The sequence below is a fragment of the Pocillopora damicornis genome, chromosome 8 (assembly GCF_964200805.1).
Source record: "Pocillopora damicornis chromosome 8, jaPocDami1.2, whole genome shotgun sequence".
Taxonomy (NCBI): domain Eukaryota; kingdom Metazoa; phylum Cnidaria; class Anthozoa; order Scleractinia; family Pocilloporidae; genus Pocillopora; species Pocillopora damicornis.
This window is the reverse complement of record NC_142677.1, coordinates 16,311,910-16,336,675: the sequence shown is the minus strand read 5'-3', so window position 1 is coordinate 16,336,675 and position 24,766 is coordinate 16,311,910. Positions and strand designations below refer to the sequence as shown.

The following is a 24,766-nucleotide window of genomic DNA, read 5'->3' as shown; positions in this document are numbered from 1 at the left end:
TTAATTAGAAACAGATAAGCTATTAATTTAAAATTATGGTCCAGATTGATAAAAAAAAAGTCAAGGAAACACACCTGTGGGGCTACTTTATTACTGCAACAAAGCTGTCAAATGCATCTGAAACATCAGCTCTTATCCTAAGCCTTTTAATGGCAGCATAGCTTAGCTTACTGCTTAGTCAGGGTTTGGTAATGGCAAATGTATATCAAGTATTTCCAAGAGCTACTGTGTGCCACATTCATATCTAACAAAATCAACAACTTCAACTCCTTCCTTCTCTAGAAAGTCCTTCACTGTCAGACTGTCATCCAACAGGTATTCCTGCTCAAGTAGCACATCACTTGTCTCTCCATCCAGAGCACTGTCATTTTTACCACTGCCATCTTGTGCAATAACCTTTGGATTCATTCCCACAACATGTTGTGCTACCTTATTGGCCAATTGCTGCACAGAATTCAAACTAGTAATGCTATCTTTTGGCCTTAGGGCTACCAAACCCCCATACCTTCCAAGGGAACACCCTGCTACAGATTTTACAAAAGGACCATGGGCGTAACTACCAATTACATTGCTTACTTCAGTTGTCATTGTAACAACTTTGCTAATTTTGATGTTTTCCCCTAGTTTGCCAATTGTTCTTGCCACAGTTTCTGCCACAGTCTCTCTACTGTTCTTCACTTCCTCATTTCTCAATTTGTGCTCTGGAATAACTTCTCTTAAGTGTTCAAATTCACCAGCAAATGTGTTAATTTTTTGATTCTGATCTACAATCTTCTTCCGTTTTGCCATTGCTGTGTTTGCCACATTGGATACCAGGTCCACAAATAGTTCATTCCTTGCTACAAAGTCTGTCTCACAATTAACCTAAAAAAGAAACAATAACAACAACAACAAAGTGTATATTATCTTAACAACAGACAATATTCTTTTTTTTCTCCCTAAAAATTTGCACATCATAGGGTAAAAACTCATTTACTCAACTGTACTTAATCCTGAAATTCCTGGTAAAAAAATTAACAAAGAAATTCTCCTTATGAGAATAGACAAAAATTTACCAGTGCAAAGGTATTTAACAAAATCCTTCTCACTCTTTCATGGGGAAATTTGAAGAGTGAGAATCATAAAACTGGTTAGAAATCTTAAGAGTTCAACCAGAGCTGATCTGAGTATCAGAGGATTTCATCAATGATTCAAGGCTGGATGTTTTATCGCATTATTCAAGATTTCTATTGGGGGTTTCTGTAAGTGCCTAGTGCTTACTGGGAAAAATGGACCTTGATTTAAAAAAAACTCAGTTTAAAGACAGTTTACAACAGAAAAAAAAAATTCGTGCAAAAGATACATTGTTTTTCAAGCAGGTAAGAGTTTTATAACCTACTTCAACCATGGCACCAAAGTTGCCATCCACTAGAACTCCAACAAGTCCTTCAGCTGCAGTCCTCCCTTGTAGTTTGGCAGCCTTCTCCCAGCCTTGTTTCTCAGCCTCAGCCTTCAGCCATGTCAAAGCTGTATCATAATCATTGTTGCTTGCTTGTAGACCCTCCATGCACTTAGCAAAACCAAATCCAGTTTCCTTTCTCAATCTAGAAAGCAATGATTTGTCCACTTTCCTGGAATTCTGCTGTGTTGAGCTCAGGAGCCGGATGGTCAATCCTACAAATTTTATAGGGAACACGAGATTTGTCACTTTTGCCAATAAGTCTAATAAAAATTTAATTATAGTCACTTAAGGAGAACACCCTCTTCCTCTTCACACTTCAAAAGGCAGCTTGTTTATATATTTTTTTTTACCTTCAACTGCTGAATATGATTGTTCAATGATGCAATCATTTTGTAATGACAATTGAGAAAATGGAGAAATGGTGGAAAGTAGGAAAGAAAAGCCAAAATGAAAAAAAAAAAATTAAAAATTTAAACTTTTCCTCATTTCTATTCACTAGTGAATCAATACCCTAACATAAACAAGTAATTCAAAACGTAACCCTTTAACCTCTAAGAGTGAATAGCATCTAATTTTTCTCCTTACAATATATATCATCACTAAATCACACCTACATTCTAATGATTACATTCAATCGATTATAATCTGTTCCTTCCTAATCCTATCCTTAACTACTTCCGAGTTCAACCTAGCTCAAGGGAAATATCATGGAAAATCTTATTTGAAGATAAAAAAAAACATCCATCTTATATGAAGATTGTAGATATATGAAATTTTCACATATTTGCACTGCGGTGGAGAGATGAAATTAGGAGATCCTCGCAGCTAAGAACACTACTGAAACGAGTAGTTGTAAATAGGACCTGAAAAAAATTCAGGCCCGTACGGGATCCATCTTATATATTAAAAAATCTAAAAATATTCTCACGTACATTAATGTAATGAGAATATAGGAAATTATCACCAACTAAAGAAACTCTTGATTGTTAAACAAATTCCCCTTGTCAGCAACTTAGTATGAATTCTGATGTTAGGGCGTAAAGGGTTAAATGCCGTCACAATTTTGTCCATGAGTCTAATTCCGCTGATTAATCGTTCTGTGAGTAAGTTGGCTTTTCTCTAATTGATTAGGTATGCTGTGACGGAATTTATAACATGATGACTATACAATACCTTGTTTAATTCTGGTACTTATGAGAGCGGATCTCGCCCCAAATGTACTAAAAGAGCAGAGTTTGGAACAAGTCACAGCTAAACCCGCCATCTTGAAAAAGAAACTCTATGAGGAAGACTGGTACAAAGTGACCTTTCCTCTCTGCTCTCCACTCCACTTCGTCTCTTTTTGTTTACTTTAGAGTGAGGCCAAGGCTGTCAAAACATGGCCTCTGATACGGAAGTACGGAGTCAAACAGCGGTAAATATCTTTGTCGTTTAATACAATGTCTGGAAACTTTTACCATTCTTAGTTTTTTTACATTCATCCTATAGACCCGTCCTCCTCCACATTTGGAAGGAAATTTAATTTTTCACCGTGCAAGCAAGCTTGGAAGACCAAAACGGGCTTTCTTCGTGGTAAGGGCTGCACAAGCGACCAAACTTTCTATGAGTCAGAGTTTCATTTGTTTTCATTCAGCTATTCTTTACAGAAGTATGCATTTTGTGAGTCTGATTTAAAAACTTCCGTACGATTTAATCGACAGAGTCATTAATGTTTAGAAATCGTGAATTGAAATTGGCCGGAAACCGAAACTAAAATGTCCTCTCATACCTATGGTCTGACGCTGTTGTTCTTGATAATTTTTTTAATTACCACGAAGCACCGCTGAAAGTAAAGAGGTATTTTGACGTGGTCATAGCAGAGTGGTATGTTTGTACTTGTTCAGATGGATAAAGTAAAATGTGAAAATTAACCGTAAAATTTACATCATGAGGCAGAGCTTTTGGATGCTTTTGTAATTTTACTCCATAAACAGGAAGGGTTAGCTTGTCACCTAAACTTTGATCACTTTTCTTTTCTTTTTTTTTTACATTTGTATATTCTAGTGGCAGATACATGAGAAGGTTCTAAGGGGTCCAGACCCCCCTTCCTATTAGACCTGTGGATTCTTTTTTTCATCTTGTAACACAAAAATTGTTTAAATCACAAGATTACAGGCTGGTACTCCCAGTATAAAGTATTTGATATTTACATTTCTTGCAATATTTCCTAGCTTATATAGACCATGTTAAAAAAAAGAGAAATTTCTTTGTTTCAGAATCAAAGGTTGGACCCCTTATTAAAAATTCCTGGATCTGTCCCTGTATTGAATAACAAAGTTGATGAATAACAGCATTTATAATTTTCTCTTGATGTACAGCTGTTGGAGACAGTGATATATCAGTATGAAAGCAAGGACATGTATTATAAGAGGCAAAGATCAAAAGAGGATTTAAAAATATGTCTGGAAGAGGTAAATCAAAATTATCATTGTGCTTATAGATGTAATTGAAGTTGTACAATACTGTAATTATATTAAGCTATATTATCAAAAAGTTAGTATTAGTCAAGGTATTAATTGGCCCACATACCTGTCAAATAACTGCAATTTATTATTACTCATGCAGTTAATTTCAGAGCCTGATTGGGACTTTCATCATTAATTCTATTTAGTTATAAAACTTACCATACATCATAGAATTTGCTCATATGGATGATTGTTTCAAGGCTTGACACTTGATGTAGTTATCATTTTGCTAATCATTGGTGATTATGTTGTTAGGTCAGTGGTATAACAGAAATTTTGATGTCCAGCAAACAATACGAGAACTGCAGCTTCAAGCTGACACTTAATGGCGAAGAGGCTAAAGAGTACAAGTTTTCTGCTGAGGTACTGATTCTAAAATTATCTACACCCCTTACGCCATAATGTCAGTATGCATACTCTTTACTGTGTTATATACATTTCCTAAGGTGCTGACAAGGAGAATTTGTTTAACAATCAAGAGCATCTTTAGTTGGTGATTGTTTCCTTTTTTCATCCTTAATGTTTGAATTAGGGGTAATATCATGGAGAGGAACTACCGGTATATGCTAGTTGCTCTTGACCCTTTTACTCCCACAAGTGACCAAGACAGAATTTCTCCTTACAATATCAATACAATGTCAAGCAGACAGGTGATGAGAATAGAGAAGAATGTCAACCATGGGATTATTAGTTGATCCAACACCAAATTCTCTGAACTAGCATCATAAGAACTGTATGGCAGATAGTAAGGAGAATTACTAATTAGATCTTGGGAGTTAAAGGGTTAATGGTTAAAGAGTTAAAAGGGGCCAAATATTTTTTGATTATTACACCTATAGACACCACTTTACCAGTGATCCAAATTTCCTTGCAGGAATCTGAAATCTAGCCATATTTTAAGTTTTACCAATTCCCCCTTCTCCTATTAGAGAAAAAATAATATTTGAATTGAGGGCTTCACGCAGTGTCTCCACATACTGAAACTAAAATTGACACAGGTTATCCAAAGCTTCAAAATTCATTCAAATATGAAACAACCCTTAAACAGAAAGTCCAAAGTTTAGAAGGAGTTAAAATTTGTTGATTTGACTCTTATTTTAAAGAAGAGTTATTCAAATTTACTTTTATCTGGGAGATTTAAAAAGTTTTAAATGTGATAAAGAGGTTTTTCTTGCATAGAGGAGACTTCCAGATATTCTGGAGAGTTGGCCAGTACACACATTGCTGTACTGCATACATCATGCTGTGGAAGAAGCCCATCATTTATGAATTGCCATATAAAAATTGAAATAACAAGCTTTCATGGCAATCAGTGTACTAAATATGGCTCTGGTCTTCATGGTGTTTTTTCTTTTGCAGTCTAGGCAAGCAATGGAAGACTGGGTGAATGGCTTAAGAGAGGCCAAAGAGTTTTGGATACGGCATTACAAGAGGCAAGCATTCAAGAAGCAATTCATCAATCAAGGAAACTTTACAGATGTGTCTGGCCCAGTTTATGATGAAGATGAAAGCCTAGTAAGTTTTCAGGACAGTTAATATTCCTTCCCTATTTAAGCAAAAGTGATCATTACAAATAACAGCTATTTCCACATAATGTTTCAATAATTTCTTTTTTAGGCTGACAGCATCATCTGTAGTTCAAGTGAATGCTGGTGAGACCTCAAGAAGTGTATATCTTGCAGTTTAAAATAAATTCAGGTTGAACTGATTTCAACTAATTTGATTGGGATTTTCTGTTGTTTATGAGATATGCTTATTAACCCATCTAGAGCAAAGGAGTGAAGAAATCTATTTGGTTTAAGATTAATTTGATCTAAAAGTACAATTTTTAACTACTACATATACAACTGCACAATATGTTTTTTTTTGGTTATTATTTTTGACTCCACTTTTCACTCTGTAATCCAGATGTAGAGAGAAGCATCTGGCATTAACCCTTAAACCTTTTAACTCCCATGAGTGACCAAGACAGAATTTCTCCTTACAATATCAATACAATATCAACCAGATAAGTGATGAGAATAAAGAAAAATATCAATTTGGGGATAATTAGTTGATCCAATACTAAATTCTCTAAACTAACATTACATGAATTGCATGGTTGACAGTAAGGATAATTTGATCCAAGAGTTAAAGGGTTAACTCCCACAAGTGATTAACATAAAAATTCTCACTACAATATCCATACATTCTTCAGCAAATGAGATGATTCAAACTTATCAGGTAAAAGCTGTTATCTTGATCTGGCACCAAGTTCTCATAACTAATTTACAAGGAAATGTGTAGCAGCTAGAGGGGAGAATTAACAATCAAATTTTGGGAGTTGATGGGTTAAAGGAGCAATTTTTGGTGTTGACATGCTGTTGTGCACTGTATGTACATGTTATAAACTTACTTTAATTGCTTTTTTCCAGTGAGCTAGTTCATGTATCTGTCACCACATGGGATAAAAGAACTTACACAGTTCTCCTTCCATGTGTGTTTGATATGGATGAGTTGTTAGCTGCCCTACATACAAAGTCACAAACTAAAAGATGTGCTGGCTGCCACGTTTGTAAGCTTCAACAGTCATCAATGGAAGTATGGACAGTAACAGCTAATGGAATTGGTAACGTTTTATGTTTGTTATGGTTAAAATCATTTTGTATTAAAAAGGGTGGAAAAACAATTTTAATCCAGCAAATGGTCTTAAAAAACAAAAGAAGTCCATTTGAAATTGCTGTTTAGTGGCATTTTGTAATACACAATAATAATAATTATACTAATAATAATGATAATGATATTAATTATTTGTAATGCACATTTTACATGTGCATATGATCAAATGCGCAATAAAATAAATAGAATAAAGTAAATATAAATATAAATGCTAGATAAAAATTTTAATACGCAGCCTTGTATCAAAATATACAAAACGATTAAATAATATAAACGATATCAAACAAAAATTTTAAAACTTGAATAAAAACTTTAAAACTAAATATCAATTATGATATGTTACATTGAAATAGTATGTCTTCAATAGAGATTTAAATTTAATTAAGTTATTTACATTTCTTATTGAACTAGGAAGACCAATCCAGAGTTTAGGAGCTGCACTGGCAAAAGCCCTATCAGCTAAAGTTTTCTTCATTCCAATGGTTAATGGTTGTAATAAAAGCTCATCAAAGGCTGTTTATCTTAATAAAATTAATTTTAATTTCATTTATGGCTAAAAGTTAAGAACAGTAACTGATGAAAAAAAAGAGATTTTTGGAACAAAAACAACTTTGAAGGCTGTGGCAGACTTTATAGCGGAGTACAGCTAGCCCACCAAATTGAGCAATCACATTGTGCACATAGCAACAGAGAGATGAAATATAAAAGGTTTTTAGGCTTTCTTGTGTTGTGTAGCATACCGGCAAGGGGAGACTTTCTTTGTGCAAGAAAACTTCACTGGATCATTCATTGATGTGATAGACTACTACACTTTAATTTATAATCAAGAAGACACCCACACAATTTGTTCCTTCTAAAGTTGCTTGAAGTTAGAATTTTTTTACAACTAACTTGTGTTATATTTGCATTGTGAAACCAGCATTGGTTTATTTTTAATTCCAGGGCACAGATTTGACATTGAGGATGGTACTTTAGACATTTCCAAACTTGGAAACCGCTTCTATCTTTTAGTGCACAATTACAAGGTTGGTAATTTAAGTTAAAGTTTAACTGAGAAGTTATGTGTTCAGAACTTAACTTTTCTTGTGTACATCACATGATAATTAGAGGTACTTTGTGAATTAATTGTCCCCTTTATATCAAGACAGAATTCTCGTTTTTTTTTTTCCCAGCTACTGATTATTCACTTTGATGATGGCACATTTCAAGTACTTCCTTCTTTAGTTTCCATAAAAGCAAAAGAGGTAAATGGAATGTCTGATTAACCAATTCACCCCCATGAGTGATCAGCAGCTGAATACTTCTCACATTATCACCTCTTCACCAAACATAAGGGTCATGAGAATAAAAGATATGATCACCGAGTCAGTAAGCTTTTGATTGATAAACAAGGTCTCCTTTTCAGTACAATTAGGAAATGTTTAGAGAACAGTGTGGAGAATATGCATGTTTATGTAAGGGTATAAAGGATTAATTTTTTTCAAAGTAGTGGTTCCTAGAGAGATACTGTTATTACTGTTGTGTTAGCAAACATACATTGTTCACTGTCGTAAGTAGAAAGCTTGGAAACTGCTACCACAGTGTAAGTTCACTCTGAATTTGGATGGTGGATAGCAAGACTTTTTTTCCCTTAACACTTGTTCCCCAGTTTAGGCATACATATGGGAGCATAGTAATATTACTCTACACATTTCCTTGTTTTGGTCCTTACATCTTAAAGTATTCCCACCAGGAAATAATGTACAGTTTAGTTGGACTGGATCTAATTTTTTTTTAATTTAGAATGGTTGTAGTAGTTACCACTGTGTCACTTGATTTCTATTATCTGCACATCTCATGGTTCCTGTCACAGATCCACTGGGTGGGTCTGAAACACACACCCCCCCTCCAATAGACCCAGATTGTTTTATTACTTTCCTTAGAGCAAATTTCGTTCAATGACAGGATTGCATATAGCTATGTGATTTGAAGCATTTAAATTTGCTCAACTTCAAATTTCTGAGCTTATTGAGGCTCTAGTAATGAAAATAAAAGAAATTCTGCTTTTTCTGAAGTTTTTGTTTCCAAACTGAAGTTCGAGGTAGGGGGACTGGTACTCAATTCCACGAATATTCCAGCTACTTTTCTACATCATTTTACAGTGTAGAGAAATGAACGGTCTTTTTCCAATTATTTCAGGTTCCTCGTATTCCTTCTTTGGCTACCAAACTAGAGTCTCTTGGTATCGAGAACTTTGGTTTATTTCTGGTTAATGACGATGGAACGTGTAAGTTGTATATCTAAAGTTTATTTCAACCACGTCCTTTGTTGGAAAAGCGGAGCTCTTAACGTTAAGGAAGAGTTTTCCTTGGTAGTATGTGTTTCGTTCTAGCATAAACACACGATTTCTAGGTAACGAACAGTCTTTATTTGTAAACTAAGTGCGCTCTCATGTAGATATATGTGATCTAAAACCTTTTCGATTAGATAACATCGACCGCTGTATCATGTGTCACCTGAGGTGCACGTGATCTCCGAGTGTGCTCTCGTTACATCCTTTCTTTCATAAGAAACAAAACGAAAACAACGGAACAATCAAAACAAACATGAGAAACAAAAAAAATCAAAACCACTATCCAAAAGAATCAACTAGTCAAGTCCGGTAATGTCTTTGTCTCTCATGACACTGACTCAGGTTAACGAACAAAGTCTTTCAGATAGGACGGGGGCTTCGTTATTCGACCACTGCGAGTCTGGTTGCCTTTGGAAGCTTGCGATGTTAGATCAGTCGCAGGCTGCTCGATCGCTGGCTCCTGTGGCTTCGCTACTTCTGAGCTGGAGTGACCACTGGCGTTAGTTTCTTGTTCAATGTGTTTAGATGGCGAGGGAAGTTCTGTCTGCTTGGGCATCTGGGTTGTTGGCGTGTGAGACTCTTTTGTAGTTGCTTTCAGATGCCTTCTATTTCGTCTAAGGGCAGAGCCATCTTCTGTGAGGACTTTGTAGGATCGCATGTTCACCTGTTCCTGAACAGTGGCTTTCTTCCAGGGCGCCTTGGGGTTGTTTGTGGGCTGAATGCGCACTGAGTCTCCAGTTTTCAGTGGTGGCAAATCTCGAGCGTTTCTATTGTAGTAAAATGCCTGCTTGGTTCTTGTCTTCCATTTTTCTTCTTGGACATTTTCGGCGAGTTTGGGTTTAAGGAGCTTCTCGCTTGTTGGGAGTAGGGTCCTTGTTCGACGACTCATTATTCGTTGTGCTGGACTGCTTTTCATGCCTTCTGAGGGTGTGTTTCGGTGGTCGAGGATCGCGAGCCAAGGATCTGTTCCATCTTTGTTAGCCTTCTTAATAAGCCTTTTCACAGTCTTGACTGCGCTTTCCGCCATACCATTGGACTGCGAATGTCCGGGACTTGAGGTTAAATGATTGAATTCCCAATCTCGAGCAAATCTCCTGAATTCATCCGAATCAAACTGTGGGCCATTGTCGGAAAACACAGTGTTCGGGATGCCATGCCTTGCAAAGTGTTGCTTCAATTTGTAGATAACAGCTTTAGATGTTGTACTGGACTCCAACCTATCGACTTCCCAGTAGTTGCTATAATAATCTACCGTCACGAGGTAACGTCGGTTGTTTGTCTCAAACAGATCAACACCAACCTTGGACCATGGCCGGTCAGGTACCTCATGTGGGTGGAGTGTTTCCTTCTGCTGGGAGATCTCAAAGGTTCGACAAGTTTCACACTGTCTGACAAAGTTCTTCACAGCTGTGTTCATTCCTGGCCAGAAAACGCTTTCTCTCGCGCGTCTCGAGCATCCTTCCACGCCAATATGTGATCGGTGGATTCTGGATAGGACTTCTGGTCTGAGGGATTTTGGAACTACACATCTGTCTCCTTTGAAGATAATTCCATCTTGCGCTGATAGCTCGTCACGAACGTTGAAGTATGGCGTGACGTCATTTGGGAGATCAATCTTGGTCTCAGGCCACCCTTCTCGAATGACTTTCTGAAGTGCTTGCATCGTGCTGTCTCGCAGACTTTCTTTACGGATATTGTCTAGGCTAGCTTTGCGGAGTGGCAGAAACTCGACCATATGTATTTCTTCAACTTCTTTGTCGATGGTTAGCACTTCATCGCGCGATGTGGTGTTGGGAATGGGTGCTCTAGAGAGTGTGTCTGCCAGATACATGTGCTGGCCTGGCTTGAAACCAATTTCGAGGTTATACTTCTGCAGGCGAAGTAGCATTCGTTGTAGACGCTTGGGGGCGGCCACGAGGGGTTTGCGGTAAATAACTTCAAGTGGTTTATGGTCGCTCTCAACAATCACTTTGCGACCATAAGTGTATTGGTTGAACTTCTCGGCTCCAAACACTATGGCTAGCAGTTCTTTCTCTATTTGCGCATAGTTGCGTTCTGTATCCGTCAGGGATCGCGATGCGTATGCCACTGGCTGACCATTTTGTAAAAGCGTAGCTCCAAGTCCAGTGTCCGAGGCGTCGCATTGAAGTACAGTCTCTTTGGCGGGATCAAAGTATCGGAGGACAGGTGCTTGGGAAGCTGCTTCTTTGATCTTCTTAAAGGCGCTCTCATGGACGTCGCTCCAGTGTCGTGACCGGAAGCGAGTTCTGTTACCTTTTATGTTGCGTGATTGTTATATGATATGATATTGAAAAAGGATAGAATTACGGACAGATAAGATTTGATTTAGGAGAGAATACCACGACGTGTACCGACAAAGTGAAAAAATATTAAAATCTGGTGAAAATCTTCAGAAGCGTGAGTTTCCTTTGTCGGCGAGCACCATTTCCCGACAAAATTGGCGACCCTGCCAGGACACGGCTTAAAAGAAACAGAAAATTCATCACAGAAATCACACTGACCGCGTGGTTTTATCAAAAACAACAGATGGCTGAGCTTGAGCAAGCGGTGAAAAAGATCGACGCAAAGCTCCGAATGTTGAAATTCACGACCGAAGAAGTACCTAGAATTCGAGAGAAGAAAGAACTGAAAGCGTTAGAGCGATTGCAAAAGGATTTGGAAAAACAGCTAGACGGCGTTCATGAACAGAAGGTTCAAATACAAGCGCTAAAAATAGAGCAAGGAGACGACCCGAACGACGTGAGAGAATGGACATTGGAAATCGAAGGGCAAGTCGACGTATTCGAAAAACTCGCCGATAACGTGAGAGTAGAGGCAAGGAATCTACGAGAGGAGGCTTTACGCGAATTGAGAGACGAGGAGGAAAAGAAAGAAGAGGAGAAAAGGAATCGTCGTTACGAAGAAGAGTTGAAATTCGAGGAGGCAAAATTGAAGGTCAAACGCGACCACGAAAAGAAATTAGAAGAGGATCGAAACAAATCTCTAAAGGAGAGTGGCGCCAAGTTACCCAAGTTAACCATCACTAAATTTCAAGGAACCCACCTCGACTGGTTGAGGTTTTGGAGCCAATTCGAAACTGAAATCGATAAGGCTAGTATTACACAAGTAGCGAAATTTTCATACCTCAAAGAGCTTCTCACCCCCAAAGTTCGTGCATCGGTAGATGGCTTGCCTTACAATACAGAAGGCTACGGACGAGCTAAAAGCATTCTGACAGCAAAGTACGGGAAACCGAGCGAAGTGTCCAACGCGCACATGCAGTGTATTATTTCCTTACCCACCATACAGGGATCTCAGCCAGCAAAAATACACCCATTCTACGAGAAGCTGTCAACTAATGCTCAAGCACTGGAAACCATGGGAAAAATTCAAGAGATAAATGGCTACGTTCGAGTTACCTTGGACAAACTACCTGACATCAGGGCTGACCTTGTCCGTTTGGACGACAACTGGCAAGAGTGGGGATTTCCTCAGATGTTAGAGTCACTTCGAAAGTGGTGCGAAAGAAATCCGTTGCCTTCATCCGAAGAACCAAGCAGTGGCAGAACCCTGCCGCCTAAATCCCGAGACAAATTGTTTAATTCGAGGCAAGACGAGTGGAAACCGAGACCATGCGTTTATTGCAAATCTAGCGGACACAAGTCCCTCGACTGTGACGAGATAGTGGGTGTGGCACAGAGAAGAAAGCACCTCAGTGAGAAAGGTTTATGTTTCAACTGCACTGGTACCAAACACCGAGCTGCTGAGTGTCGTATTGTGAGAGGTTGTCAGAAGTGCAACGGCAGACATCATACTTCAATATGTGACAGAGATTCCCAGCAGATGTTGCTAGCCACCAGTGAAGGAGCAGTCATTTACCCAATCGTGGTTGTCAATGTGGACGGCGTAACATGCCGCGCGTTACTGGACACTGGGGCGGGAAGCTCGTATGCCTCAGCAGCACTTGTCAAACGACTTGGAAAGCAACCGTCAAGAATAGAGCACAAGAGAATTGACATGATGATGTGTTCGACAAACCAGAAGATTCAACAATACAACGTCAAGATTGCAAACACCCATGGGAGTTTCGAGATGGCAACCACAGTGAGCAAAGTCGATAAAAGTGTCCTACTGTCGGTGCCCAACCCAAGATATTCGGAAAAGATCAACCAGTTCACCCACCTCGAAGGAGTAGTCATGGATGATGGAGACACGAAATCGGAACTACCCATCCATCTGATACTGGGGGCTAGTGAATACTCGCGGATAAAGACCGACACAAAACCAAGAATTGGAAAGGCCGGAGAACCCATAGCTGAGCTAACCACTTTAGGCTGGACAATGATGTCGGCCGGAAAGGAAGCACACCTGAGCAGTGTTTATCTCACCAGAACGTCGTCCACTGATTACGACCAGCTGTGTAGTCTTGACGTGTTGGGCCTTGAGGACAGGCCAAATGGTGATCAGCAAACAGTGTACGACGATTTTAAAGAGCAACTCAGACGAAGCGATGAAGGATGGTATGAGACGGGGCTACTATGGAAACATGGTCATGATCTCCTCCCAAACAACGAGTGTGGAAGTCTACGAAGACTCGAAAGCCTGATAAAGAAATTACAGAAAGAGCCCAACCTTCTGGCCCAGTATGACGAAGTCATTCAAGATCAGTTGGCGAAAGGGATCGTAGAGAAGGTGTCTTCAGACCCAGTGGGAAGAGAGTTCTACATCCCACACAAGCCTGTCATCAGAGAGTCAGCAGAATCCACCAAGCTGAGAATCGTGTTCGATGCGTCAGCGAGATCAAATGAGAAGAGTCCCTCCCTTAACGATTGTTTGGAGACGGGGCCACCCCTTCAGAACCTGCTGTGGGATGTGCTAATAAGAAACCGTCTGAAGCCAGTGGCGTTGGCTGGTGACCTTAAGCAGGCCTTCCTGCAAGTACGTATTCGACTAGAAGATCGAGATGCCTTAAGATTCCACTGGATAAAGAACAGAGATGTATCAAATGTGGAAGTGTTGAGATTTACCCGTGCATTGTTTGGCCTGGTGCAGTCACCGTTCTTGTTAGGGGGAACACTGCAGCAACACCTGGAAAGCCTAAAAGAAAGATACCCAAAAGAAGTGGAAGAGATCAAAAAGAGCCTGTACGTGGACGATGTCATTACGGGTGGAGAAACCAAAGACAAGGTGCGCAAACTAAAAGAAACAGCTGTTGCAGTTTTTGGGGAGGCGCAGTTCGAACTACACAAGTGGCATTCCAACGAGCCAGATCTGGAAACGAACGAAGAACCGAAGTCGGAAGACGAGAGACAAAGTTATGCCAAGGAACAACTTGGAGTTAAAACTGGAGAAACCAAGATGTTGGGGCTACCATGGGACAAGACGGAGGACACCATTGCTGTGAAGTTTCCAGAAGCACCCCCAGAAGTGACTAAGAGGGAAATGTTGCGGTTCCTCGCTTCAATTTACGACCCTCTTGGCCTAGCGTCACCAGTATCCCTCGTGGGGAAGTTCTTGTATCGAGAAGTTTGTGACCAACACCTTCCATGGGACCAAAGCGTACCCGAAAACATCAGAAGGCAATGGCAAAAATTCCAGAAAAACCTCCCAGACCACCTTCAATTCCCGCGCAGTTTAGCAGGCTTGCAAGAAACCATTGAAGCAATCGATTTACACGCGTTTGGAGACACAAGTGGGGCAGGATCAGCAGCTGTGGTATATGCAGTGGTTCATCAAGCTTCAGGCGTGAGCAGAGGATTGCTGGCAGCGAAATCGCGCTTGGCGAAAAAGGGCCTCACTATTCCTAGACTGGAATTAGTATCTGCGCACATGGCGGCAAACCTCGCCGAGAATGTGAAGAACGCCCTAGAAGGCCGGCCAGTTAGATCAGTCCATGGATGGCTGGATAGTACTGTGGCCCTTCACTGGATCAGAGGAGAAGGGAGTGCCTACAAGCAATTTGTGGCCAACCGAGTGAACAAGATACGAGAGAAAGAGTACATTCACTGGAGGCATGTTGGTACCGACCAGAATCCCGCTGATATTGGCAGTAGAGGTTGCCAAGCGGACAAGCTGAGAGAGCTGTGGTTAATGGGTCCAAAATGGTTGACAGAGCCTGATCGTTGGCCAGCTGAAGTATTCACAGAACCGAGCAAAGAAACCGAAGCGGAAGCTAAACTCGCAAAAGAAATCTTCGCAACTGCTACAGAGACCAAGGATGACTTCGACGAAGTTTTAGAGAAAAACAGTTTCTGGAAAACGGTACGGGTGACAGCATGGATAAGGAGATTCCTGAACAACTGCAAGTTGAAGAAAGCAGTACGACTCAGTGGTCCTCTAACAACAGCTGAGACGGACAAGCAGGTGCAATGGTGGATAAAGAGGGCCCAAGCAAGCTATGAAATGACGGAAAAGTTCAACGAGGACAAGTTGACCCTCAACCTACAGAAGAACAACGAAGAGTTGTACGAGTGCCGTGGTAGAATTCAAGGAAGCTATCCAATCTATCTACCATCAAGTGCAGTGTTGACAGAGAAGTTGGTTCTAGATGCACATATCCTGACCTTACATGGAGGAGTTGGACTCACGATGGCCTTCATCAGACGTGACTATTGGATACCTCGATTGAGGCAGCTAACCAAGAAAGTGATCAGAGGTTGTTTTGGATGTAAAAAGTTCCGTGCTGTGGCATTCCAAAGTCCACCTCCTGGAAACTTACCAGTTGACCGCACCATGGGCTCAGTTCCTTTCCAGGTACTGGGCGTGGACTATGCCGGCCCAATACCATACAAAATCAGTAAGAAGAAGGAAGGTAAAGCCTATATCCTGTTGTTTGCCTGTAGTCTGACCAGAGCCATCCACCTGGAGCTGTTAAGCGATCAGAGTACAGAAGAGTTCATTAAAAGCTTGAAACGGTTCATAGCCAGAAGGGGAAGACCACAAAAGGTGTACTCCGACAACGGAAAAAGTTTCATTGCGGCGGCGAAATGGTTGAGAAGCATCATGAACGACGAGAAGATGCAGGATTACCTGGCACACCAGCAGATCACGTGGCAATTCAACCTGAGTAGGGCACCGTGGTGGGGCGGTCAGTACGAGAGGTTGGTGGGGCTTGTAAAGCGGGCCTTGTACAAGTCTGTTGGGGGAGCGAGGCTCACGTGGAGCGAGTTTGAGGAGGTGCTCCTAGATGTGGAAGTTGCACTTAACAACCGCCCCCTAACTTATCTGGAAGACGATGTCCAGCTACCCACGCTGACACCAAATGCCATGATGTTTGGCCAGCCCAATCTGTTACCAGAAGATGATCCAGTTTCGATCGAGAGTAAAGATTTAAGGAAGCGAGCCAAGTATCTTCGACGCTGTAAGGATGTGTTGTGGGCCCGATGGACCGGGGAGTACATCAAGAGTTTGAGAGAAAGACATAACCTCAACCACAAGAAAGAAGAACCACAGATTAAACCCGGAGACGTCGTTCTAATCCAAAGTGACGAAAGAAACAGAGGGAAGTGGAACCTCGGAATTGTAGCAAAGCTCATCAAGGGGAGAGACGGTGTTGTCAGGGCAGCCAGACTGAGGGCAGGAAAATCGTTCCTGGAGCGCGCACTCCAACAGTTGTACCCCATGGAGTTGTCATGCGACCGATATCAGGAGCCTCAAGACCCAGAGTCAAATGTCCTCAACCCCAGAGCCAGGGCATTCACACCCAGGAGAGCAGCTGTTGCCGCAGCGGAACGTATCAAAGACATTGCCAGACAAGACGAACAATGAATTTGAACAAATGATTTTCTTTTTGTGTGTATTTGTTACCTCCGGTATCAAATAGGGGGAGAGTGTCGTGACCGGAAGCGAGTTCTGTTACCTTTTATGTTGCGTGATTGTTATATGATATGATATTGAAAAAGGATAGAATTACGGACAGATAAGATTTGATTTAGGAGAGAATACCACGACGTGTACCGACAAAGTGAAAAAATATTAAAATCTGGTGAAAATCTTCAGAAGCGTGAGTTTCCTTTGTCGGCGAGCACCATTTCCCGACACCAGTGCCATTCTGCATCCTTGCGCGTTAGCTGTCGAAGAGGTTCGCAAATGTCTGCCAGCTTTTTTAAGAATCTCGTCAGGTAATTCGCTAGACCAACAAGCCGCTGTACACCTTTCACATCTGTTGGTCGCCTCATGCCTTTGATGGCGTCTATTTTGGATGGGTCTGGTTTTAGCCCATCTCTTGTTAACACATGACCAACGTAGGGGATTTCTGTCATCTTCAACTTGAACTTCTCCTTGTTCAGTTTCACTCCCTTTTCGCGGCACCTTTCAAGTAGAGTTACGAGTTTTTTGTCGTGATCTTTCACTGCTTCTTGCACAGTGTCACCTTCACCCGAGATGAGGATGTCGTCTGCAACTGTGCGCACACCGGGAAGGCCTTCGATGGCTTGATCCAAACGATGTTGGAAATATTCCGGTGCGGGTGATATGCCAAATGGCATCTTCAGCCACCGGTACCGACCAAATGGAGTGCCAAACGTTGTTAGATAGCTTGAATCTTCATCTAACTCGACATGCCAAAACCCGTTTTTAACGTCACACACACTGAAGACTTTAGCTTTTGACAAGTCCGGCAGGAGATCGTCGATAACCGGAAGAGGGTAGTGGCTGCGTTTCAAAGCTTTATTTAGTGGCTGAGGGTCGATACACACGCGAAGCTTGCCGTTGGGCTTCTTAACAAGTACCAAGCTTGAGACCCAATCTGTTGGAGTGTCAACTGCTTTTATAACACCAAGTTCTTCGAGACGAGTGAGCTCTTGCTTTAACTTGGGTTTCATTGCCACTGGAATCCTTCTAACAGGCTGTTTCACTGGTTCAATGGTTGTGTCCAACTCTAAGTGAAGTTTCTTCTCAAATTTTCCTTCTCCAGTGAAAACGTCATGGAAATCTGCTGCTATTTGTTCCATCGTTAGGCCCATTGCTTCAGTCTTTTCTTGTACCAATGAGATATTCTCGTAACGCACTTTGATTAATTTCATTTTCTGCACCGTTTTGGAACCCAACAGTGGCGTGCAGTCGTTATTGACAACAACAAACTCTGTTTCGCATTCTTCATCAACCTTGGGATTTACCAGATTAACACGACATTTACCGATGGTTTCCATTTTCGATCCGTTAAACATGCTGAGGACTTGTTTCGAATGCGCGATCGGGCACTCGTTCGGTAAATCGTTTTTGCTTATCACATTACAGGTGGCGCCACTGTCGACTTGAAAACGAACGGGATGACCTTTGATCTCCATTGTTGCGAAGATTTTCGATTTGATGGGTTGACTACTGACACTTTTGACACTTTGTTCTTCCAGATTTTCGGATGAAATCGTGAAGCAGTACTCTTCATCGCTCGAATCCTGCGAAGTTTTTGCGTCTCGCACTCGGTGAATCCGTTCTTTTCTTCGTTGTCGCCCACCAAGTTTTTGTTTACATAGCTTGGCGAAGTGATTTGTTTTGCCGCATTTCGCACATTCTTTTCCGAACGCTGGGCATTTATCTCTTGATCTCTCGTGTTTTCTGCCGCAGTATTTGCAATTAACTAACTTAGGACTGGCATCTTTGCCGTCTTTTTTCTCTTTGTGGTTGAGTGCGTTGACTTCTTCTCTTCCACTCATGACTTTCATTTGCGATGCAGTTGTTTCGGCTGATCGACATACATCGATACACTTCTGAAGATTTAATTTGGGCTCTTGTAGTAATTTCTTCCTAGTTCCCGTGTCACAAATTCCACAGACGATCCTATCACGAATTAATTCGTCGGTGAGCGGACCAAAAATGCACGTTTTCGCGAGAGTTTTGAGCGCTGTGAGATACGTGTCAAATGATTCGCCGCTTTCTTGTTTTCTATTATTGAAGCAGTATCGCTCGTAAATGACATTTGTTTGGCCAATGCAATGCCTCTCCATCAACTCCAGAACTGTATTCATTACGTTCTTGTCTTCTTCATTTTCGAACGGAAGACCATTGTAGACTTCGAGGGCTTCGGTTCCAATGCAGGTAATGAAAGTAGCTACACGGTATTTATCTTCTTGCTGGTTGAGACGTGAGGCGATTTCGAACGAATCCCACACTTGCTTCCACTTCTTCCAGTTTTCTGAAATATTTCCTGCCAAATTCAATCGCGACGGAATTGGTAAATTGCTTTGTATTCCATAGCATGGCGTCGGCGCTTGAACACTCGCTGAATCTTGAGGTGGTGTAGTAGGCATCGTGTCGAAGAGGCTACACTCCTGGTACCATGTTTCGTTCTAGCATAAACACACGATTTCTAGGTAACGAACAGTCTTTATTTGTAAACTAAGTGCGCTCTCATGTAGATATATGTGATCTAAAACCTTTTCGATTAGATAACATCGACCGCTGTATCATGTGTCACCTGAGGTGCACGTGATCTCCGAGTGTGCTCTCGTTACAGTATGGGTTGTGTAAAGGGCTTTATCGCTAAGAACATCTCTTGCTCCATCTACAACGATTTAGTGTTATTGCCTACCTATACGAATGGAGTTGCGTCTTGCTTTTGTTTCCGAGATCCACACAACTGCATTCAAAAACAAGAACTAACTTAACTTAGAGATTGACGTTCGCTGTCAGAAAGCTGCGCTCACATGTATAAAACCTTCCGCCCCTACGAATCCTAAATTATAACACTTATGAAAAAAGAAACAGTTTAAAGGTAGATAAAAGGGTGACTGATTACACGAAACCAGTCTGACAATGAGCGAATAAAAATATGCGCAATCAGTGTAAGCGTAAGAGCCAGTTACAGATCAGATAAGACTATTTTGAAACACGGACTTGCTCGCGGAAAAAATAATGATCATTGGTTTCCTCAACGGAGAAACATGATCACTTATTGCTGTCACAGATAATGGCGTCCCCTAAACCCGCCCCAGCATGCTTTGCGTCTACCGACTCGACCCACTCTCCCGCTCAACGTAAAAATGGCGAATAGTATTTCCACAATTAGCCTTGTTTATCTTTTTTCTTTTTAAGCAAATCTTTTTACTCCCGAGGAGGAGCCACTCAAACATTCTCTGCAAGGTATAATCTACATATAAACACCTTTTGTGCTCAGTTTTTTAGAGAATATGAAAAAAAAGGGTTAATACTCAGGTTCAGTACAATTGATGCTCTGGTAAGCGCACATTCTTAGTCACTAGAGCAGAGTGCATACCAGGATTGTTCTCGTTGTTGGGCATGCGCACTGGCGGTGTTAGCGGTGACAGCTGGTGCGACCTTGTCCAACCCACAATAAAGATGGCAAAACGCACTCTTAAGTATGGCACTGTTATTAAATCAATGTACTGTGAAACTGTCCTAACGAATGGCGATGTGACGTTTATTGGGTAAAGTAAGATTCAAGAACCAATATCCGTTTGAGCGTAGGTTTTGGGTAAATCGTAACCAGTTACTTAAATGTGTCGATAGGAAGTTTTGCGACGGGTATGTTCTTCAAGAGTGCCTCTGCTATAATCACTTTTTAAACTCTGGGGCGTCATCTTGGTCCAAGACATAATGTCCTCTGCAGATTGTGATTCTATTGATCATGTTAAGTTTAGACTGCTTACTTCTAGAAGGAAGTAACCATTCTTATGTAGCTTGCACCGATTTTGATAAATGACTTCATGTTATTGCGTGATAAACTTTGATTTTCTGTCTTTGTGAATCATGTAGGAAGGCTGGTTCTAAAAACCGTGACTGTTTCTACACCTCTCCGGCCGCGGATTTCAGAAATTCAAAGAAAAAAGGTAACCAACGAAGTTATAGACTTCTTAACAATGCAACGGCTATCATATTGACCTTATGGTTTGGGTGAAGCGATGCAGTAATTACCAGTATTTATCACTGAAATAGTACCAAAGTCATTCGTTGTGATTAACAGATCCTAGAATCTTCCCTTTTATGTACCATTGTTCTTAATTCAATGCACGGTTGTCGTTGCAACGAAAGGTGACGCGACTTTGATGAAGTAAAGTAAGAGTCAGGAACTAATGGGATGTCCTTTTGGATGTCTGTTAATCGTAACTACTTTCGGAAATAAGGAGTTTGTATGAGAGTAAAAACACTCGAAGACGAAGTTATTGAGAGGATTATCTCCATTTGGCTTAAACTCCTCTTTGGAATTAATCGCTCTGACGGAGGGCTAATGCTCGAAACGTCAACTTGGAAACTCTTTATGGTGGTCACTTTACATTATCAACTCAGTCGATAGAAAAAATTATTTCGAGATTAATCGTTTGTTTCACATAGGTTACCATTTATTCATTTTTGAAATAAAGTGTGTTTATACATATTGGTCCTTAACTATTCTTTTAGGACCAATCCTAGCACACTTTTTCATCCCACATCATACATTACCACTCTATGCATTTTTGTTGAAATCCCATAGTAATCTTCTGTACTTGCAGCTGAGGAAGTATCAGCAGAACCGAAGGGAAATGGAGGCGCTGAAAAGAGTCGAAAAGGAACAGTGTCGGCATAACAGTAATTTGAATGTAAGTAAGACAGACAAAAATGAGGTTTCGTGTCCCGATGGTCTTGTGTTTTACGAACAACATTTTGGAATATCAAATGATGTCATGAGCCCTTCTAGATTGGATGGCTGTGTAGATATGTCAGTGGACGCTGAGAAAGACAGACGAAGTGGCCCAACGAAGCCCGTAGCTTCGATTGAAGCTCGCAGAATTTTTCAAGAAGCGGAATATTGTATCGATGATGATGCCGAGTTTCTTTCCGTTGAGGAAACTTTTAAAGGCTCGTATGAAAAAGGTGAAGATGAAATTGAAGTAAAGGTTGCGGACAATGTTAGTAAGAAAGATAATGACTTAAGTGGTTGGTCCAGACAGGACGATGGAGAGATCTTTGATGATGACAACGTCGCTTTGAACACCTCTTCTTTAGCGACGCCTGAGTATGCGCTAAATGACGAAACAGAGGAACAATTATCAAAATCATCTTCTAAAGGGAATTGGTACGCGTCAGGTCGATGTGCAGTTAGGGATTCTAACAGCGAAGAACTTTTTTCAAACGGCGATAAATCGTGTGAAATAATAAGCCGAAGGGTTCCCAAGTCAACTGACGTTGGGATGGTTTCAGAACCATACAGTAGTAGTAAAGATACAATTGCTAAACTTAACTCTTGTAGCGAGCCAGGAAATCATAATAGGAATTCTTTGTTAGTCGACGATGTGGAGGCCATCGCCTGCTTAAAGATTGACACAGAAAGGCAGGAAATGAAAACAACTGTTAACAACCCTTCACTGAATGCAAGTACTGAGAGTAAGTTTGAAAGACACCTGCTATGTGTGACAGACAGCGATGACAAATCTCCTTCAGTTCCATGTGAGTCCCTGCATCCCACAGAACCATTAGTGAAGAGAACGGATAATCAGGATGGTTTTTCCGGACTTTTAACAGTAATTGTCAAGGAAGGGGACAATAGTTGTGCCTCCTGTGCTCGTAATGAGCAATGTGATTTTACCATCATTAGCTCGCCTCGTGTTCTAGAACTGGCTCTGAAGATTTGCTCTGGTCAAAACGTCAACGAGGAGGAAGTGGGTGAAGCCAACAAATTCTCTAGAATTTGTCTTTCTGGTTGGCACTTACAATGTGAAAATGGATCGTGGGCTGTAGTTGAACACGGAGCTCTGCATTCACACAATGATATTCTCTCTTCTGAAGTGAAAGTGCATTTATCAGACTGGCTTGAAGCTTTTTTTAACAAAGAGGAGAAGCTCTGGACTGTGGTAGAAAATGAGCACATTCAGAATGAACACTCCTCTTTTAGAAATGAGATTCAGAATGAAGTTGTGAGAGATACTTTTACGGCAACAGAAGACTTGCCCAGGGATCAAGATGACATTGTTGAAGAGCGAGTGTGTACGCCAATACTTAGTCAAAGCAACTCTCTGGAGAATATTTATGTCAAGTCATTAGATTCTGAAGTTAACGATGATGGAACTGAAAACTTAACGGATGATGAAAGGCCAATACCAACCGAGGGGAATGGCGATGTTGGCAGGCCAAGAGCAGAGTCTTCGTCCCAAGGAGCTCTTCATGCAGCCACTCAACGAGTTTTCTTACACATTGTCGAGTTCGGTGAAGAGCCCGAAGAGGCACTTGATGACACCAAACATGAAAGTTTGATCGAAAATGTTTGCAGTCCTCTATGCAGCGCCCTTTGGAACATGTTATCAATCGGCGTGCGAAAAAAGTTTATTGGGAAATACACATTGTGGAACATAGTTGAAGAATTGAAGGACATTTCAGGCGATGTAGAATTGGCAGTGAACTGGGTGAATAACAGATGTGCGCGTCTAAGTGATGAGCAAAAATTCCAAGCGTTCGTTTGTGAATGTCTCAACATCGGACGTGGTACTTTGAATCAATGGCTGGAAGAATTCATCAGACAAAACAAGACTAGAGGTGATGGAAAAATAGGAAAAAAGTTCTACAGTCAAAGCGGTATAGTTTTTCAGCTCTCTGGTCAAACGCTCGAAGAACTAGTGTTGGATTTATCACGAATTAGCGGTCTACCTTTCAAAATTAATGTAGAAAGGTGGATCAAGACAAAGGGCAATAGCCTTCATGAGACACCTTTTACATTTGAATGACACTGTGTTTTTTTTTTTGTTGTTTTGTCTTTTTGGGGGGGGGAGGGTGGGAAAAAGGTTACTTATTTTTAAATACTGAGATTTTACACTGACATACTATCGTTCGTGTCTTTGACCAGATGAACCATGTGTTTTCACAATTATTGGCTTCCGATCTTTGAATTAAAATGTGAAAATTCTCAATATGTATGAAAGAAAAACATCATACTATAGAAAGTGTTTGAGCGATTTGTATTCACTCGTTGCAATGCATAAAAGACTCACTCGTCTTTTTTTTTTTTTTTTTTTGATGCATCGCAACTTGTGAATTAAAATTATTCCTGCGCACTTTCCATGGAATAATCTCTTTTATCCTCAAATTAAAAGCCTGTATATTTTATAGTGCTCGAAACATTAACTTTAATGTTACTTTTCAGCCAATGTTTTAAAATAGTCATGGTCATAAAAAACAAAAATGGTTTACTTCATGAAAACGGAAACATTCATTTCATATGTATGTAATTCAGCGTTCTGTGTTATATTTTGAAAACTTTTCATGGGTTCATTCCTCTAAAAACTTTTTGCAGGTTTTCTCACTGTGTACTTCAATCACTGAAATAAAAGAAAACGAAAGATGTCTTGTATTGTGAACGGAATAAGTAGTGCAATTGTATAAATTCTCCATCTAAAAACTCTCTGTATATTGTGTAAATGTTTATTCGTAAATTTCAATTATAGTGTAAACAACTGCAGGGAAAATACCGTATTGTAAGGCGTTTGCAATCAAGAGGTGTATGGCGTTGCAATGATGGATTTTCGTTGTAAATTGTATGTTATCTACACCTGTCATGGCTCTGTTATGGACTAAATGAAGCGTTCATCAGATGCTCTTGTAATTCATAAGCTCAGTCGTGTGTCTGGACTAGTTTTTGTTACAGCTGGACTTTGCTGCGAGTCAATTTAAAACGTTGATTCATAAGCCTTAGTTAGAACTACTACAGACCCATTCAATTCGGTAAAGTATATTTGACACGTACCCCAGTACCTCAAGTAGTCGCTATTGCATGCTTTAGGTTTGAACGCACACATATGTCTAATTTTGCATAGAGGTTTATGGACCAATATCATTTTAACCCTCTACATCCTAACATCAGTATGCATATTCTCCATACTCCTCTTTATGCATTCCTAAGGTGCTGAA

General features: G+C 40.6%; 3 protein-coding genes across 3 annotated transcripts; 2 read left to right on the top strand and 1 right to left on the bottom strand.

Moving 5' to 3' along the window:
- Positions 1-60: 60 nt before the first annotated feature.
- On the bottom strand, positions 61-2,784 carry LOC113678824 (elongation factor Ts, mitochondrial). Its single transcript, XM_027195735.2, has 3 exons — positions 2,615-2,784; positions 1,379-1,653; positions 61-864 (listed from the first exon to the last, which is right to left on the bottom strand). The coding sequence occupies exons 1-3, from the start codon at positions 2,703-2,705 to the stop codon at positions 223-225; spliced, it is 1,008 nt and encodes a 335-aa protein (XP_027051536.2). The 5' UTR covers positions 2,706-2,784; the 3' UTR covers positions 61-222.
- On the top strand, positions 2,780-23,628 carry LOC113678816 (uncharacterized). Its single transcript, XM_027195725.2, has 13 exons — positions 2,780-2,855; positions 2,930-3,013; positions 3,799-3,891; positions 4,201-4,308; positions 5,305-5,460; positions 5,563-5,597; positions 6,360-6,553; positions 7,546-7,628; positions 7,776-7,847; positions 8,782-8,869; positions 19,967-20,014; positions 20,648-20,721; positions 21,382-23,628. Exons 1-13 carry the CDS (start codon positions 2,820-2,822, stop codon positions 23,584-23,586), a joined length of 3,276 nt encoding a protein of 1,091 aa, XP_027051526.2. The 5' UTR covers positions 2,780-2,819; the 3' UTR covers positions 23,587-23,628.
- On the top strand, positions 11,257-16,936 carry LOC149041633 (uncharacterized). The gene has a single exon (XM_089214793.1). It carries the CDS (start codon positions 11,483-11,485, stop codon positions 16,700-16,702), a length of 5,220 nt encoding a protein of 1,739 aa, XP_089070919.1. The 5' UTR covers positions 11,257-11,482; the 3' UTR covers positions 16,703-16,936.
- Positions 23,629-24,766: the final 1,138 nt, after the last annotated feature.